The following is a 19,139-nucleotide window of genomic DNA, read 5'->3' on the forward strand; positions in this document are numbered from 1 at the left end:
AAACCAGATTATGATAGCAATGGGGTCTGTCCCAGAGCCTGACACTGCTTTCTCCCAGTGTGGGGACACTTGGAGAAGGACTGCTTTGCCCAAACCCACACAAAATCCCAAACGAGCTTCCAGTCCAAAAACCTGCTGGTACCTGTTACCATGACTACTGCTGGATTCTGCCAAATAGCTTTGAATTTGCAAGTTTACCCAACTCTTCAAAGCCCCTTCTGCTGAATGGATACTTGACATCAGCTAGACTTACCAGAATTTGAGGAATATTTTGTGATGCCTGTCACAATACTGCCATAATACTGAAGAACCTCTCATCTTTAGGAACCATCTAAGAAGAAAACATTGTCAAATAGCAGCAAACATGGACTCATAACACCTTGACAAGACTCCCTGAAATCATATGCCATGTATTCCCTGGATTAGACCTCGTAAGGTTTGTTTACAGTGCAAAGTTTATAGAAGTAAAAGATTAAGAACTAGAAAATGGTATAAGATGATCTCAGCCTTAGTACCCTGAAGTAAAACAAAAACATTCCCACATGGAATATTTTACAAAACTGATCTTCATCAATGGAAGAAAGTACCTGCTAGTTCTCAGACAAGAGGCAAGAGAAAGGCTTTGTGGCAGCACCTTCAGGAACTTTACATAGTTGGGAGAAGTACCAACTTTTTCCAAGAAAACTGAGTTTGCCTTTAAGTGCCTGGTATGGACCAATTCCTTCATTGTCCTATAGAAATTCTCATCTAGAGCTGCTCCTAAGGAAAAATGTCTGTGTGGAACAGAGAGCAAAGTAAGTTATTCTGATACATCTAATAATTACTTCAAATTCCATTATGAGGAAGGAAATTTGGTCAACTCTTCATTTCCTTTTATAGGTACTAGCTACAGAATTTTATTGTGAACAAATGCTTAAAGCAGGGGCTCTCAAAGTCTCTTCAAAGATTTACCATGACCAGGTGAAATCCTCAAGAAATATACAACACTTCACAGGTGGCAATCAGTCAACCAAAGAGGAAGTTCACTTCTAATTTATTTTATTAGAATTTTATTAGAAGTTCACTTCTAATTTTTTAGTTTACTTTTTTCTGCTCTCCATGCATTGCATAGATTTCACAGAATCCCACTGTCAACTGACAGAACTGCTGAAATTTGGTATCACAATTTGAAAGCTCCTTTTCAGGCTTCTGCTGCCTTTGCTTTTCGTTTTTTCACATCCTTTTTTGCTTTGCTTCTGCTTTTCTGGAGAAGCTATCTTGGTAGCAGGAAATGAAATACCCATTTTCCCAGAGAAAGCAAGAACAAGCCAAAGGACTAAAGAGGGTAATCTTTGAAACAAGAGAAGTCTCAATGAGCCTCAGACATAACCTGAATTTTCAACAACTTCAACTTTTCTTTCTGGCCCAGACTTGACCGTTTTGGTGTTCTGTCCTCTTTTCCCCCAATTGTTCTGAGGGATGGCCGTATAAATTCCTAAGGCATCAGCTTCAGGGTTATGGCAAATATTGTTAAGCTATCTAGATCATGGAAGGCCCTGTTTTCAATCAGGAAAGTAAGCAGTAGCATCCAGGAATGAGTTCTCACTAGAAAGTAAGTTGTTAATCAGCTGTGGATCAGTTTATGTAAGTCCTGTACAGGCAACCTAATGAAACTAATTTGAAGATTACTTTTGCCCTTTCTGGTCTTCCCTGAAGTCTGTAAAACACAGCCTATGTTCTTGTTCTTAAGCTTTTCCTCTGTTACTTGCACAAATCTATTTGTGTGGCTTGGATGCACAATGGATGGGTTGGTTAATAACAGATCAGAGAAGTGGGATGGGGCACAACACACATTGTGTGGCTGTTGAGTGTTAGCACAATGAACAGGAATCTGAGGAAGCCTAAACTCAGTTTACTAAATATTTTGCCTATACAGAAAAAGCCCACCATCAGTGAGCATCATTTATAGCAAGCATTAGAGTTACTTTCAAAATTCAGATTTATAACATAGCTGAGTTTGTGGCAATAAAAATGGATACTGCAGCTGTTTGCAATGAATATGCAACACACCACTTCAAGTAATTCAACCAGAAAGTTTCTGGGGTCATAACTTCTCAGAAAACATGAACTGTTGAACAGGGAAGACAGGCAGTTTGAAGTAAAGGGTACAACTGAACTGTTTTGGATCCATCAGAATAATGCCAATGTTAATCAAGGACAGAAAAACTAAAGTCTGCCACCACGCTTTTGCTTGTTGTATTTTGTATGATGGCACAAAGCACAGATAGCAGTAGGAAAGCAGTGTTTCATTTTGAGCTATCTCCACCTTCCTTCTTACAGAACAGGCTGCTACAGAATACCTTTCCTTTCTAAAAGTTAATACTAAACTTTTCAGACAGGTAGACATCAAGGAGCAGTGGACTAGCTTTCAGGGCTATTTAATTTTTTATTAGAGAATATTGTCTTTCGTAAGTGTCAGCAAATAGCCCTGTTGTATCAGCAGCTGGGTGACCTGCAGAAGCTTTTATCAGCAGAACATTCATGTAAACACTTGACACTGTGCAAGAACATCCTTGCACTCAAAGCAACATACGCGTGCTGTACTAAGGAAGGGTCCTACTGCATAAGTGAAAATAATTTAGTAAGAGTTACTTCCAATTAAAATTCTGCTCTTATGTTTTTATAAAGTATGCAGTGTTTATGATCAATACGCTGCCAGCAGTTGTAGCAACTTTCCTTGCAGTATTACAGGGTCACTAAAAATGTCATATTGACTTAAATTCACTTATGTATAGGAGTCACATGATATAGTACATAAAATAAGAAATCAGTTGTTTTATTAACTTTCTGCAGTTATGCTTGGTTTTTAGAGTGGCCTTACAAGTATAAAAAAATCAGTAAGTTTTTTCCTTGTTCCCGTTTATGTCTCAGAGCAGAATGTTGGTCAAAAACAGAAAACAGGAGGGTAGTTACAAGACAAGACAGTAACGCACCAGACTTGATAGCATTGTTAGGCAACCTCTTAACCCACTGAAGTCACTCGTATGTTGCTTTGAAGGTACCTGAAAGTTTACATTGTTTCCTCATTTTTTGTCATAGTTACTAGAAGTGTGGGCAACAAGTCAAGCTTTTCAGATTAAAACTGCTCTTCACCCCAAAGGTAGACATTCCACGTTATCAAAGTGTACCTGCTCCACCTCCTCCCACCAAAAGACCCAATCTCTCCCCCAGCTTTGTTTTAAGCTGCTTGGCCCAGATGACCTCTGATGTGCTAGCACATCTGCTGGCCCAAAGCATTAGTCATCATAGCAGTAGTTTTGTAGACAGGTGCCTCTACAGCAAATTTTAATTAGGAAAATTTCGGTGTAAAAATAGGTGCATTCTTCTCGGTTTTGAGGTGCACGCATTGAAATGTTGAAGTCCAAATGCCACAACTGGGCAAAGTCCAACATAAAAGAAGGTGCAAGCAGAGTTGGATCAACAGTGCTGACGGGGATGAAATAGCACAACCCCAGGCCATTATTTTACCCATGATGGAAAAGTACTACCTCTGTATAAATTTGCATCGGGTTCCCTTACTCATGAGTTCTGACTACCCAGAGGTGCTCAGCTACATATAATCAAATCTGTATTTTTCAGCACTGATCTTTCCTCTGGGAAATGGCACTTAACTGAATTTTTAGTGTTGCTCCTTGACCACCTGCTTATCTGCAGCTAACCCTCAAAATATAAGCAGTTTTGATTTTAAACTGAAGGCAATTACATAAACGCATTTTGTCCTCATTTCCATATAACAAAATAATTCAACCATGGCTGGTTACACTGTACTCAAACTGGTGTAAGTTGAGAACTGAAACTATCCTTCTGTGAAAGAGTGCAAGCTGAACACACAGAGGTCCCTGCTGGAATATGAACTCCAAATATAGCTCCTCATTTGCTGCCAAGCACCATGTCTTGCATCCTTTCATTACTCCAGCCACCAAAGAACATAACCACATAAAAAGTCATCAGTACACACTATTTCTGTAAGTAAATATAAAGACTCAGTTTGTTAACACTTGTTATGACTGACATCTTGAGGTACTATTATCTACATGTGTTGTCCACAGACTTACGACCTCATCATCCAAGCAAACTCAACTCCATCACACTGTAGTGATGGGAGATGCTCCACACCACGACACATGCTACAAGGTTTTGTATCAAAAAAAATCTCACAGTAAAGATGTAGAAGAGAAGGTAAAAAAAACAGTTAAGAATAAAAGCTATACTGCATAAGCCACTTTTGGAATTGTATTCTCACTGGTAGAAATTCACTCTCATTCATTTGAGCAAAGCAAATTAATTTAGGAGTATATGTACTTTAAAAGGGCAAGAGACAGTTGACTATTTTTAAAGAATTTCTTCAAGAGATGGGAAGGGAAAACGACAGCAAACTAAGCTTAACTGAATATCCACTCAATTAATGGAGCCCAGAAATAAATGCAGTAATTAAAAGCAAATGGCATTGCAATAAAGAGTAAGTCCTTCCTCCTCCTCTGTATTTATCCTAACACACTAGGGCATTAACTTAGTTACACTGAATAGCAGTCTGCTAGACAGACAGCAAATTAATTTTTACTGAATGTGTCTAATGACCGTCATTTATTATATTAGCCTAAGTATTGAGTGGTTCATATAAAACCAAAGTGAAAAGATTCAACACTAATTCTAACATAACAGAACTGATACACAGCTCCACTGTCTTACCTCCTTGTTGGTAACTAGGATCCTAAGGTAAGTTAAAGGAGCTCAAGAGCTTTGCGGAAACCTTTCACTCAGACTGCTTACCCATTAAAACAGAGGACAATATGGTAAAGGACCTGCTCGTGACACTGTTTTCCCTTCAACTTTGTTTATTGATGTACTGAACATGAAAAAGTACAAAGGATCCAAACACAAAAGAAAACATGTACAACCTCTTAAATACTCAACAGAATATATTTTCTATTCCAACAGATGTGAATTAAGTCATACTATACAACTTCAAATAAATACCAGCCTTATATTTTACTAAGTGCTCTGATAAACACTGTAAAGTGAAGCCCAATTTACATGCCTTCTCATCAATGCCGTTAGTTGCTACAGTAGTATAGGAAAGAAGCATGTAGCTACTGTTTTCCCCACATTGGAAAGTTTGTGATTTCTATAGTATATACAATTTTTAACGCAGAGGATTAGCTTTAACAATCTAAATGCACCTAAGAATGAGGAAGTGCTCAGGAAGCCAATTGATTTTTGAATAGCATTGAGTGGGTCAGCATGAAAACTCGCTTACTCACTTTAGCACGCGCTTCACAGTATATGTACTGTACTATACTGAAAAATTTATAACTACAGTTTAAAAGAATAAGAACCAAAAGCAACTGCAAAGATAGTGTACAACTATGTTATGCATAGAACATTGCTTTTTCTAAGGGGAAGCATATGAGCATCTCAGTTTATACAAAAAGCAGGACGTAATTACATAGTTGTCAGTGCATCCTGGTGAAGGCATCAAACCCTCAGCTTTTTTTTTAAAAATTTAATTATAAGCTAGATGCTAATCAGAAAATATTCTGTATTTTTTTCTTAAATTTCTTCAATACATGGTAAAGACTTTTTCTATTTCCCCAAATAGTGATTTAAGCATCATACAAAGTTAAATTTCAATAGCATACAGGTATTTATGGTTTTTGTATGAAAAATGTAAGGAAATTTGTTCAAAACCTATGATTATACTTGTTTTTTACCACAAACATATTTATAAACAAAAATGTAGCATCACCATAAACAGCTGAAGCTAGACTATCTACAGACAAAAATAGCAACAGATCTGATGCACTGTAAATTCAAGTCCTCAGGACAACAAAAATGAATAAGCAGACCTCAAGTAACAATGTTAATGCCATTTACAAAGGAAAAACTCATACAAAAACATTCAAAATTGAACATCACTTGGCATGTAACTTAAAAAATAAACTAAAATCAAAATTAGCTGAAAGGTTCATAACTCAAGGTCTTATTTACATTACACAAAGCTCAGGTGTTAGCCTTGAACATAACTTTCAAAATACCTCCAAATATACCCAACTCAGGCCACTTCTGCCGATTTGCTACTGCGCAAACCATGCTCAATGTCTTTTCTTAAGACAAAACAATTCTTCAAACAATAGCAAGTACATCACTAAACACCATGAGCTCTATCTGAAGGGAATTCTTTAGGAAGAACAGATTTTTTTTCCCCCATCTCTCAGTATTTTAAGTTTCCTGCTTGCTCTTATATTCTTTTTTTAAATTTTCATTTGTTTCAAAATCACAAATTAATGTGAGCCACCTATCACTTAATAACCAGGATGATCAGAGACTCCACTGATGATTACAAAAATGAAACCAACAGTGCATCCCATTGACTCTACTTCTTAATACAAAGGTCTCAAAAGTATTTCTACATCATAAATCTTTCTAAATTTTCCCCAACAATTGCAAATTTCCTGGTAAGTTTTAAAAGCTCACTAGGTGTCATATGAAGAGATTTCTCAAAGTATTCAAGTCAAAATATTTGTTCCAGGACCAGTAAAAAGTTTCTCCAAATTTTTTTTTTTTTTATAAAAATAGATGCTTTTTTAAACCCACATCAAAGAGGCTCTTATCTCTTTGGCAAGGTACTGCTTTACGAAAAGTTCTCCAGTATTCTTACAATAAGCTTTTATAATGTGTTCCCATTCCCCAACCCAAATGATAATTATAAAATAAATACTGCTTATAACTTTATAAATAAAATGTAAACTTCAAATACTTTTCTTGAACAACAAAACAGCAATGCATTAAAATGTAAATTAAACACAAGGAAAATCAAGAAATAACATAAAACCAACTTAAAAAGTATAACACAAAGCCTCAATATTTACTCATAGGTTAAAGGCAGTCATGTAAAAAGAAAAAACTTCTTCCCTTAGCTGAAACATTTTAAAAGGTTCACCTTCTTCAAAGAAGGCAATAGAATATGCATTGTGACAGGTAAAAACCCTGTACCTCTTGTCAATATTCAAACACAAAAGATATTTAAGAAGTTTTAATTCAAATATTAGCAATAAAAAATCTCACATATTCTTAGGATGCTAAGTAGTCATTTTATCCCCATTTCCACACTGGCATACAACAAAGGCATTTACTAATGCATAAAGCTTCTTGTAAATTGCCTTTGTTGTATAGTTTTCACGTATTAATGCACTGAGAATAACTTGTTAGGCTTTGTGCGTTTTGTTTGTTTTGAAGGAGACCTGCAATACTCTGTCCCCGAGGCGGTATCCATTCAGGCTGGCTATTGCCATAGCTGCCTCATCATAGTTTGTCATAGTCACAAATCCAAAACCTTTGCACTTGTTGGTGTTAAAGTCACGGATGACCTTCACATTGGTTACTGCTCCGAAGGGTCCAAACATTTGCCAGAGGATACTCTCATCAGCATCAGGGGCCAAGTTGTACACAAAAATGCACCATCCAGTTCCTGCATGTCCAGGGATATTAATTCCGGCCAAACTAGTCATTCCATCAATGGTCATTGGAGGAAACCTACTAAAGAATGGGGGAAACAAAATAGAATCATAAAGTAGCTGTTCACAGAAAATCCTAGCGAAGAAATTTCAAAATAAAACCGGAAGTGATACAGGGCTTTTCACAGCATGAACATGTTGGCCAGACTAATAAGGTAACATCACAAATATCCCCCTGCCGCCCCCAACTGCACAAATACTACGTGCAATACTATACACAAGTAGGGGAACAGTGCTAGGTCTGTCTGAAATAAATTAACATGGATAAACAAAGAAAAGCATGCTATAAAACCAGTCAGGATTAGTAAGTCATTTGAAACAGGAATTCCATGGAACTGCTACAAAAGGTTTGTCTCAATGCACCAAAATGAACAATTTCAGCTGAAGTCTCAACATGCAAAAATCCAACGTAAGTCTTACTGAAAAAGTAAGAATATGCAAAATACTTAACAATAATCTGGTTATTATGAACCTAATAGTCCTTTATTACCTCTTTACTCCATAAGCCATGTTGAGCAGATTGTCCAACCTGCAAAATATTTAGCAAAGTGTTCAGTCTTCAGACTTTTCCACCCTTTAATCTTAAGGAAACTTGGTAAATTACTGCCATATCCCTTGCACTGTATAGAACCTCATGCAAAGTTAATGTATCACCACTGAAAGAACTGTGGCACCTTATTACACCTCATACAGCTAGTGAATACAAAATAGATGTTCTTGTGTAGTATCCACAACCATAAATAGTTCAGTTCAGAAAGTACACCACTACCACAAGTTTAGCCTAAGTCAAATACTGTTAGCATAAAGTTACAGTCAGTGACCACCTCAGTGAAATTTTCCAGATTACTAACTTCTTTTGGATGAAGACTTTACTGACGCTTCTGACAGTTTGCTGACATGAATACCCAGACAGACGCAGGGTTTTGGAGCAGTAACAAATGTTAGAACGTGAACTGCAAAAAAGATTTTTCATTTTCCTACTCTTTTCCAGAATAAAGTGTTTTTAGAACACACACACACATATATATTAGACTGTAACCTTTCTCCATGTATTTCTTCCCTCACCCTCCCCCAAGCTACTAAACTGTAGTATTCAATCACAATTCTAAACCTTTTGGAATTACCTAGCCAATACCCGGAACATGCAGTGCCTACCAATGCTATTAATCTTATTCCTGAAGTCCCTTAAAGTGCTTCTCTAAGAAAATTTCTGCCCTAAAGAAGTTCTGGTTTCTTCCTGGCAAAGTCCAGACATGTGAAGAGAAAGTCTTGTTAAAGGTTCTCTTCAGGACTCCACAAAATATGAGCTTAGGTAAAAAAGGTACACTTGATTTAGTTTTTAGCTTACAGCTACCTTACGGATCTGTACCTTACTGTAATTTCTCTCCAGTAATCAGCTATAGGATTTAAGAACCATTACTGGTATACAGAATCCAAACAGAAGTGCTGCAGTAGTGTAACTACACTTGTGCACAAAAAACCCGAAGAAAAAAATATCTGGTCTTGTTTGCAGCTAAGTCTCAAACTACAGAGCATTATGATTCTGCAGTGAGCAGGGTTTGCAGGATGTACTGACAAGAAAGCAAGCCACTGAACCCCTAAAAGGGCAGAAAAGAGGAAATTAAAAATGGCTGACTACTATCAGTAGACTTAGTGCAGATGACAGAGGTCTACTGTCATTAACATTTTGGGGGTTGAGAGGAAGGTGAAGAGTTCCAGAAACACCACCACTTACAGGTCCTTGCTGTAGAGCAGTCGGCTGAGGACTCCATACAGTAATGGTATCACCGTAACAGTTTTCATCAGTTACCTGGATGACTTAAAAATATTCTGGAAAAATTCTCAGGGGCATTCACTGGACAGGTTTTAAAGATGCTTTAAGTTACACATCCTACAGAAACTGAAGAACAATTATATACAGCTGCTTTTGAAAGTCCAGCTCAAGATTTTTCTTAGCAAGAAAAAAAGCAGCATTGTAGTGATCCTATTGTTCTTCACTACTAAAGTTTAATGCCATCTGTTTTCAGGCCTCTGTCAACCGTTAACAGAGACAGGGCAACTGCATCAGGTAATCCTGTCTGAAATATCAACAGCTAAGACTTCTTGCATGTGAAAGACATGAAAGATCTACGTAGTCAGCAACAGAGCTGGAATGCTGCAACAACAGCAAAGAAAAGACCTAAAAAACCAAATAAGACAGATTTCCCTTACAAAAATTTAAAATTTGGCAAGGCTGTCTCTTTTACAGAAACCCGAAGGCCTTCCCCAAAAAATTATGAAAAAAAAAAATCTAATTTTGTCTGCAACACCAGTTTACCTTTTGACCAGTCAGTTCAACCTTGTTCTTCCTTCCGCATCGATGAAAGTGAGAAAGATTTTACTCTCCCTCCTATTCACTACAGACTTGGTACCTACACTCAGTGCTTTTTGTTACCATTATACTTTTAAGTGGAGCAAATCACAGTATCTCTTATGGATGTTTCAGGCATCACTTTACACTTAGTATCTCAGGAAAAAAAAAAAACAAAAAACTTTCCAGTGAAATTTAAAAGGGCATTCATAAAAATACACTTCCTTTTAAACAAAAATAAATCAATCAAATTTTTAAGGTTCAAAGCCTAATGTTGCCCGACAGGGGTAGCGTATTGAAATTACTTAACTGCAAAGAACTTTTGGAGTTTTTTCTTTGGATAGGACCTAAAGTTGGAGAATTTTTACAAATCATGATAGATCTACCTGGAGTATCAGTTAAATACAGATGCTATCCCAGCCAGTATCAAGAGTAATACCAAACACAGCCGAGTATCTGGGAACAAGCGCACTCAGAAAAACTCAGAGTCAGCAGGCCAGACTTGCCAGAATACGTTGAATGCTGTAACACACAGGCTGTACAACAGCTCCCTCATGATCTTATGTCATATAATACACTTGCGTCCATCCTGCAAGTGCAACTTCTGCCCCTATGCTCTGTCTATGGAACAATGGCAAGCCTACTTTTATTCAATATTCAGCACACTTTAACCCTTTTATTCCCTAAGAAATGGTAAGAAAATCCACCAAATAATGAATGAAATTGGTTAACCCTTCCATTAGGGCAGAAAGCCTACTCTAGTGCTGACCTTCACACCTCTGAGACACTTGCAGCACATAAGGCTGAAAAGCTGAAGAAAAGAAGAATGCAGAAGTTCTGCCAGAAGTGCAGTCCATGAACTCTGGATGTTCAGCCTAAAAGCGAGGGTAGCCAATGCAGACCTTTTGAAGTTTGGTATATTCTCTTTGAAGCAAACTGCCAGCTGATTTTATTTCTTGAAAAATAAAATAGAAACTGTTTGAGTATATTACTGTTTAACACATTCCAGTCACATAGCCCAGGGGCAGAGAGTGGGAAGAAACTATCAAAATCACTGAAAGAAATCTGAGGTACTCATGAATGTAGATAATACAATATTTGTTTCACTTTGTTCTCACCATCTGTCCTTTTCAATACACTAAATATCACAGGGAACTGTACGGCTGTAGCTTCAGCATGATGGGAACATATATCCGCAAATACACATGCAGAAAATGTTTGAATAATCTTCATTACAGAAGTTTGTAGTAAGAGAAGACAAAGTGTGGCATGTAGAATTTAGACAACTGACTAGGAAAAAAAACTGAAAGCCAGAATGGGGAAGAAAGATAGGGGGTGGGGAAGAGGAGGCTGGCTGTGACAAGCCATATGGCTAAGAAGAAAATCGAATCGCCTAGGTCAATGTTAACTGAATCAACTTGCACATTAATCAACAATAATCTAGGAAATTAAAAATAACCTTTAAAAGGGATTTTTTTAGTGACTGTGTAGAAGAAAAAGCTGTCATCCCAGTTTAATTAAGTAGATTTATTAGATACTGAAATGCTATCAATAGGATGGAATGCTTTTTTGCTTTTAGCTGTATTGTAGGAGCATAGCTGAGGTTCAACTTTTTCATGTGTTTCCTTCACATATAGAAATCATACAAGCAGGGAAGGGAAAGAGTGGAGGGAAACAAACAGGCCCATGGGAACACGTGGCTTCCAGCACAGTTGCACACAAGTATGTATTTGACTTACCTAAAACGTTGAGCCTGCTGAGCTAGAGGTGCTGGATACCTTCTGTTTGGAGAATGGTACAGCTGGGAAAGGATGGCCTGATTGGTTTTTTGGCTTGGATTATTAGCAAACTTTACAGTGATGGGCTCTGTGGCACCTGGAGGTTTCTGGCCATTCAAGCCCTTGATAGCTTCTTCTGCTTCAATTCGCTTGTCAAACCGGATGAACCCCACACCCCTTGATACCCCTGCACAGGGTGAAGGAAGCATATAGGAATTAATTCAGACACTCTGGAATATTAGAGGTTAACATTTGATTTTCATAGACCATTGCTATGTTAATGGCTAATTGCTATGAACACATGCTAATTTTGAGCTTATTAGAACTGAGCTTTTGCTCCAAGTAGTAAGACTTTTCTATTGTAATTTTTTTTTAATTTAACTGAGGTAAGAGACATCGTGTAAAAAGCTTGGAAGGTTGAGGGAAAACACAGTGGAGCAAACTTAAACACAGCGAGCCAAAGGGTAATCCTGAAACAGCAATTTTGGCGGGGGATGGAGGTGAACCCAGAACCAGCTGCACTGTAACCTCCGTTCAGTTCATGCTACTCTGCAGTATCTAAATTCATAGAAATTCTGTAAATAGCTTAGTCATCTGCTCCCTAGTAGCAAGAAATGGCTTAAGCTCTCTTGCAGCACCCCTTGAAGTTCCCTTGGGAGCAAATATGCTGAGAGGACAAAGAATGGCGCACAGGTTCTAGATTGCAGTAATGGGAATTACAGCCCTGTTTTAACAGTCCATGGTTACCTCTAAGTAAAAAGATTCAGTTTCAGCATACTACCATACTTTTGTACGTGTTATTTTTGAAGGAAACTTTTCTTGGGCCATAGATTCTTCCTTGGTATAGAAAAGTCAAAGACAACATGCAAGGGGATCAGCAAGTGTTTATGGAAGGTCTTAGAACATGCACCTCAAAAGTTCACACTGTGGCTTAAATATAAACACACTGAGTGTCAATATTTGAACCAATTAACATTAAACCTACTACAGCCAACACTAGTTAGTTGCATGCTTTGTTGTATTCCTAAATCCATTTAGAGGCCCCTTATATTTTGATTCATGAATAAACAGACAAGTTAAACACTTGTCCTCACTTAAGACATTAACAACAAGAAATGTATTCTGTTCATAAACAATGACAATTTAAACCATCAAAGTGACAATGAGCAGGTGTAAGAAATCTTTAAAGAGGCAAACGTTACAGCTTCAACTTTGCATTTTTCATCTGTCAGTTTGTGTCACAACCTTATTATTCATATCATTTTGAGTCCACCTCTTCCAAATTACTAAGAAGGAGGGAAGAAAGCTTAAACCTGAACAACAGCCTATGCCAGAGAACTACTGTGCACATACTAGGATTTATGAGTACTTAGAATTACAGTACACATTTAAAAGTTTAGTTACATTTACTTATTTGGCCTATTTGTCAAATCCCACCATTTCTATGCATGAATATACAGGAACATACTGTAAACAGCTATTTATTGCACAAAGACTGGAAATTTGACCTGCAAATCTGCTGCTTCTACAAGTCACTATTTGCCCTTTAGCTTTCCTATCACTGCCTCTCTACACTCTCATAAACTCACACTATTAAAACACTTCGTAAGTATTATGTGTCAATATTGAGATTTCTGTTAACATAATGGAATTGCAAAGTAGTACATATGAGGTTCTCTACAGGTCAGCCAAGTGTCAAACACTGGCATGCACAATCCTTTCAAAGACCATTTGAAAACATTATGACCTCCTACAGCTGAAAGCTGTTTGTCACCCATGATGACATGTGACTTTGAAAAGGTACAGCTATAAAAAAAATAATCCAATCGAGCTTATTATTCAGGGAATCATTATGCGACTAAATGAATTCTTCCACCCCACACCCCTAGTTTTTTTGCAAAGATGAGACTTTGGAGAGCCCTGCTCCTTTGTATTTTGCTTTGCACACTCAATACTTCTGTCATGTACTTGGCATTTCAGTTGATTGCTTATTTTTGGAACAGGCCAGCTGGAAGCAGGTGAGGCAGCAAATCATAAAGCTCCTCAAGATCAGCCATTTGAGCCAGTAAAAACACATGCATTACTGTCCAAGGCTGAAGAGTAACCACAGAGTGTCACTGACACCCACTCACTGGTTAAGACACATACTGTAACAACGCAACTAACCTGCTAGAGCTTAGTTCCTTAAGGCACTGCTAAGCACAGAACTTATCTGCTCTTGAGGAACTCAAAGTTCATGTTCTTTAGCATGCCCAAAGTTAATGAGGCAACCTTGAAAACAGTCTTAACGGCAATTACCAGTCTAGGTCTTTTGTAATCCTAGCCTCAGAGAACCAGCTGTGCATTTCTGCATAAAATTTTATTTTTATTAAAAAAAGTGTTTAATAGCATTTCATAAGGTGCATAGGGACTATTTTCATGCAGCAGCTTGGAAAGGAAGATTATAGCAGCTGTAAATTTATTACAAACCACAAAGCAGGCTTCAAACCTGCACCTTCAGGTGGACATGACTCAAGCTGGCTCAGTACACTCCACAATCTATTTTTGTCCATGCATATTTATGAACAATTCCAGCAGAAAATTGCATTTTCTGGCCTACATACACCTTTCATACATTCTAGAGACAAGACTATTATACTGAAAGGTGAAATATTTCTTAAACTGCCAGTCCAAAAATGAGAGGAGGTGCAAAACTGCCTACTTACCAGTGACTTGGTCAACCAAAATACGAGAAGTAATAATGCGTCCGTATTGGGAAAAGAGCTGTTCCAGTTCTTTCTGGGTCATTGTTTTTGGAAGTCCACTAACATACAAATTTGCATCTCTGATAGAAGCCGAACTTGGTCGCGCATAGGAAACCTTAGGAAAAAAAGTAAAAAAACTAGAAATCAAACACTCTAAAACTAGCTGAAATAAGACAGTGTCATTTGTTCTGAGACATTGAAATGTTTTTAAGGGCAGCCAGAAAAGTTACCTTGCAAAGCCACTTAAATGGGTTTTTTTGGTGCTGGCTTCTGTGCAAACACTGAAGGAATGCAACATAGACCACAGCAGAGGCTGACTACATGAACGCATGTATAACTTAAGGAGTACTTTCAAATAAAGGAGAAAAGCTAGTTACACACTCCAGCAAGCCTTGGTGAAGAAAAAAAAAGTGTTCTCAGTTAGCTTAGTATAAGATTAAAAAGACAAATTTAAGAAGATCCAGGAATGTTTTCCTTTTAATTATCATTAAAAAGCATTAAGAAGTACAAGGAATAGAGATTTCACTTTGATGTCCAGGTCAAAAACACCGGAAGACAGTCCAAAGCACTTGGAGGTTTGCAAGTGTTTTTCAAGTGCTGTGCCCTTTGTACATGTGTTGAGCTTGCCATCAAATGACACACAATCACTCACGAGGTCAAGATAAACTCTGCTACATCACTTTTATAGGCCTAAGAATGAATAGCAGAAGTAGGAATGAAACTTGCATTTCAGCTGTTCAGCAGCTTGCCAATTTCTGCAACACAGAAGTCTTACAACCAAACACCAAGTAACAGTGAGCTCCTCAGGTTCTTTTGGACAGAAGTTTTTACCTGCTGCCTCCAAGTGTCAGTCAGAAATATTTTATTAAGATTATCAATTAGATTCTTCAACCCTTAGACACACACTACAAAAACAGTTTGTTGAAGAGTTCAGTACCTCCCACTGAAGTCTGTACAAGTGGTTTATCCTTATTACAGAAAAGATTAGAACAGAACATCCATGCTTGCAGAACAGGACAGGACAAAATACTTTAATTGGGGTTTTCACTGTACAAAACGTAAAGGTAAAAAGAAGCCTCAAGGAGTGGTCAGATTTATGTCTTTTCCTTCCATCCCTGCAATGCAGGATCAGCCAACTCTGGGCAACTGGAACTCTGTAGTATATCTTTTGCCTAATCCTTTTGACATTTATTTTCAAATCCACCCCCTGTCTCATTTCCATGCAGATCAGCAGACTCTTAAGACTCCTGTGGAAGCAAATCCAAAAAGGCAATTGAGATAGGGCACTCTGGAAACTGAACAAGCAGTACCCTGAACACTGCTGTGATCGTTCGACATTCTACCCAGAAGCTTTGTGTAAGGTATCTTCCAAAGGTGGCTGAACAGGGCTGACCTACAAAACTTGTAGCTGTCCAAAATAACACACTATCCAACACAGAGCCCCACGAGCCACAGTGCCTTGCTCTTTTAATGCGAGTCACATACAAGAGCTAAAGACCTGCGTTCAAAGTGCTTGTCTTCTGATCTCCCATGCAGGCAGCTGGGAATAACCTCAGCCTTTTCTCCTAATTTACTTTTTTTGTGAAGATGTGCAAATGTCATCGTAATAGAAAAGCTGGCAGTGTCCAGTTTTACAGCAGGAATGACAGAATTTCCCAGTTTCCATACAGTTTGTTTGAACTCGTATAGCCACACTGAAGAACAGTTTATTCTCCACTGGAGCTGAGCCCACTGAACTAAAGATTAGTCCTCTTTCTTCTACATGCCGCCTCACTTTTTTATATTATTAGAAATATGCACTAGGGAACTGTCCACAGAAGAGCTCATGAAAATTACCACCATCAAGGTGCCAGGTAGAACACCACAGACCTTTTGGCAAAAATGGATTCAGTGTCTATGATGCTAAGTGTAAAAAAACAACCAATGAAAAAAAGACCCCACCAAATACTAAAATATATTCCTGACATCTAGTCATGGCAGGAATCTGCTATGTGATTCTGGACAAATCTTTCCACCTCAGCTTCACATGTCACAGGGACCTCTTCTATAATCCAGTCACATACACTGACAATGGGTATTTTCCAATAAGTTAAAAGTTGGGGCTTTTTTCTTTAAAAATGTCTTTGATATCTCTTGTGATTTTTTTCAAGATGCAGTGTGAACAGAAAGAAGTTCATTTCATAGACTAGCTGGGAATTGATAGATTAGATTTTCTATTTTGACTTGATTCTTGCCATTTAAGAAAGTCAACATAGGATTATTTCTAGAAGACAATATCAACTACTAGCTAGGGTCAAATTTACACAGCAGGAGTGTTCAGCACTTAAGTGCCTGTAACCTGCCATAGGAAGCCTCTCTAGTTATCAGAATCATAGTAGTAAAAAGTGATTATGGCCATTTTGCAGCATCGTAAGTAATTTATCCATATACTATGCAGCACCACTTTAAATTACAGCAATGATGGAATCTTGTAAACTACTGGAAATGAGATGCCAGCAGTCATATTCCTGCATATGACAGTTGATTCTCAAGAGCCTTTCACACAGTAGATGAGAAATTTAACAGGTAGTTCAGGAAAGGCTAATACATAATTCTGATTTCTTAAAACTTGCTAGAGTAGATTCAATACTCAAATCCAAATCTCATCAGCAACACTAGCTCTTTCAGTGGAAGAAAGGGAAGGAGAGACCCTACTATTGTATCATTTATACTGGTTTTGTTTGACTAAGCATGCCCTTTCTTTAGATGAGTATTTGCAAAGTCAAGGATGACAAGTACCAGCGAAACTACAGAAATAAAAAGATATGGGGAAAGCAGTCTTGCAAGTCAGACAAAGAAGAGGAATCAGACTTCAGCTACCAGCTGTACAGCAGACTGATGCAGCTGGGTCAAGTGACTGATTTTGCCAGTTCTGCACTGAAGGGTTTAACACCAAAGTTTTGTAAAACCAGTTTTTTTTCTTGAAGTGGTAAATCTGCTACCATTATATGGCTGTGCAGTCAAAGCCCAATACTTGCAAGCTGTGTTTGAAACCAAATTCTTTTTTTATTCTGTATATTCAACCCTCACACTACATACACCCGTATTTGAAAGAACAGTTTCTAGATCTTGAGTCATTTTCCTACTCTTCTACAGGCAAAAGTATACACCTGCGATATTCCCAGGTGCATAGAGAGTCTGTGAGGTAAGCTGCACCAGAGACAGGAAAACAGAGAGTAAAGCTTGCCTTCATTCAGCCAAAGAAGCGGCAAGGACAGTGATGGCTACCCAAGAGGTAGAAAAATACAACAGCTAAGGAATGAAAGAATTTGCCCAACTTGCCTACTTGGCTATGAGCTTCTTTAAGAAATAAAGTTCCATGCCACACTTGGCAGGTTGACCTTAAGGAGACCCAAGGCCAGAAAATAGAGACAGACTGCCTGGAATCAGGACTAGACACAACAAAATCATGAATTATCAAAAACAAGTAGTTCTGAATGGCTAAGTAAGTGTTTGTTTTCAAAAAGGAACCCCTCCAGCCCCCCAGATTTAACTCTACATGGTAGGAGGGCACAGTAACAAAGTCCATTTTGTAACTGAACACAATGAACTGTTATTAATGTAAAGTTTGACACCAATGGAAGCAGGGGAGGCACTACTTATAGATAAACCAAATGTATAGCTGCATGCATCCCTGGCACATCTCGATTTTATCTGTCAGTTTTTACTTCTCTCTGGAATTGAGATACACTGAAAATTGTTCTATCCGGTCCTATTTAAGCTGTCAGACACAAGTTTTTCTTTCCACATGCATTTGGTCAGGTCTTCTGGAGAGAAGTCAGAATTCCTGGGAATGACCATCAGCTAAGGAAGGAAGAAAAACAGTGACTTATCTTTATATTTAAGAAGAACACTATGCAACTGCTGGTCAAACAACATTTCACTGAGAAACTCAAAAAACACCACTATGGTTTGCTGAAGATTAAGGAGGTGTTGTGGACTGTAGCTTTGAACTCAGATAAATACCTGTTACGAAGCTGTTTTCTAAGCACGCATGCTTGCAAGCACTCAGAACAGAGGTTGCAGAATGTAAAGCCTCACAAACTCATTTCAAACAGGATAAAAGAAGTCTGTATGAATAGAAAATATGAAAGGCCTGCCAAAACCCTTAAGCCGTACTTTATGGTGCTACTGTTTTCCCAGTCTCCACCTATCTAGACTTTGCTCTAGAAGTAGTTCTATAGATGTTGATAGATTAAATAGCTCCATTTTCTAAGCAATCTAATGCAGTAAGACTTTCCCGCCAGCTGCCCACTAATAACTGTCAAAGTCATTCTGATTCAACACATTAGAGAGGATAAAACTGAGGAAGTACAATGTAAGCAGAAATAATAGTTGTGTTCTTTATGAAGAGAGAAGGACACACACATAAAAAGCAAAGAAAAACCTTAAGTCAAATAAGTGATCTGTGAAGCAATGTTTAATACCTAAAACTTCTTTCTCTCCTGGTCAGTGACTCTAAGGTAGGCTAAAAGCAAGTAACTAATTCACAAGGTCTGTCTGATCCACAGTTCAAGTTCAGTAGTGCTGAGAATGAAATTAAAATTCTTCCTTCTTACCCATACATCATGCTGATGGACCTCCCAGGTGATTATCACAGCCCAGCAGCACAGGTGTAGATACTACAGGTCTCACAAAGCAAGCTGCTAGAACAGCTTTATAGGTCTGGAAACCA

At 38.0% G+C, this 19,139-nt stretch overlaps 1 protein-coding gene across 6 annotated transcripts in view; it reads right to left on the reverse strand.

Annotated features, from left to right (window-relative positions):
- Positions 1-6,301: 6,301 nt before the first annotated feature.
- The window catches only part of ELAVL2 (ELAV like RNA binding protein 2), a 57,523-nt gene continuing 44,685 nt past the window's right edge, over positions 6,302-19,139 (reverse strand). The window contains exons 3-7 of one of the 6 annotated variants that reach the window (XM_019473919.1): positions 14,387-14,540; positions 11,643-11,868; positions 10,783-10,857; positions 8,044-8,085; positions 6,302-7,575 (exon numbers count right to left, since the gene is read on the reverse strand). In XM_019473919.1, coding sequence (XP_019329464.1) covers positions 7,245-7,575; positions 8,044-8,085; positions 10,783-10,857; positions 11,643-11,868; positions 14,387-14,540 — 828 coding nt within the window. In that variant the 3' untranslated portion in view covers positions 6,302-7,244. Of the gene's footprint in view, positions 7,630-8,043; positions 8,086-10,782; positions 10,858-11,642; positions 11,869-14,386; positions 14,541-19,139 lie in introns of all 6 variants that reach the window. The other 5 variants (XM_009286220.2, XM_019473917.1, XM_009286221.2 and 2 more) reach the window with 5 other exon arrangements.

Source organism: Aptenodytes forsteri, unplaced genomic scaffold, assembly GCF_000699145.1.
Source record: "Aptenodytes forsteri isolate BGI_AS27 unplaced genomic scaffold, ASM69914v1 Scaffold103, whole genome shotgun sequence".
In the NCBI taxonomy this organism is placed as follows: Eukaryota; Metazoa; Chordata; class Aves; order Sphenisciformes; family Spheniscidae; genus Aptenodytes; species Aptenodytes forsteri.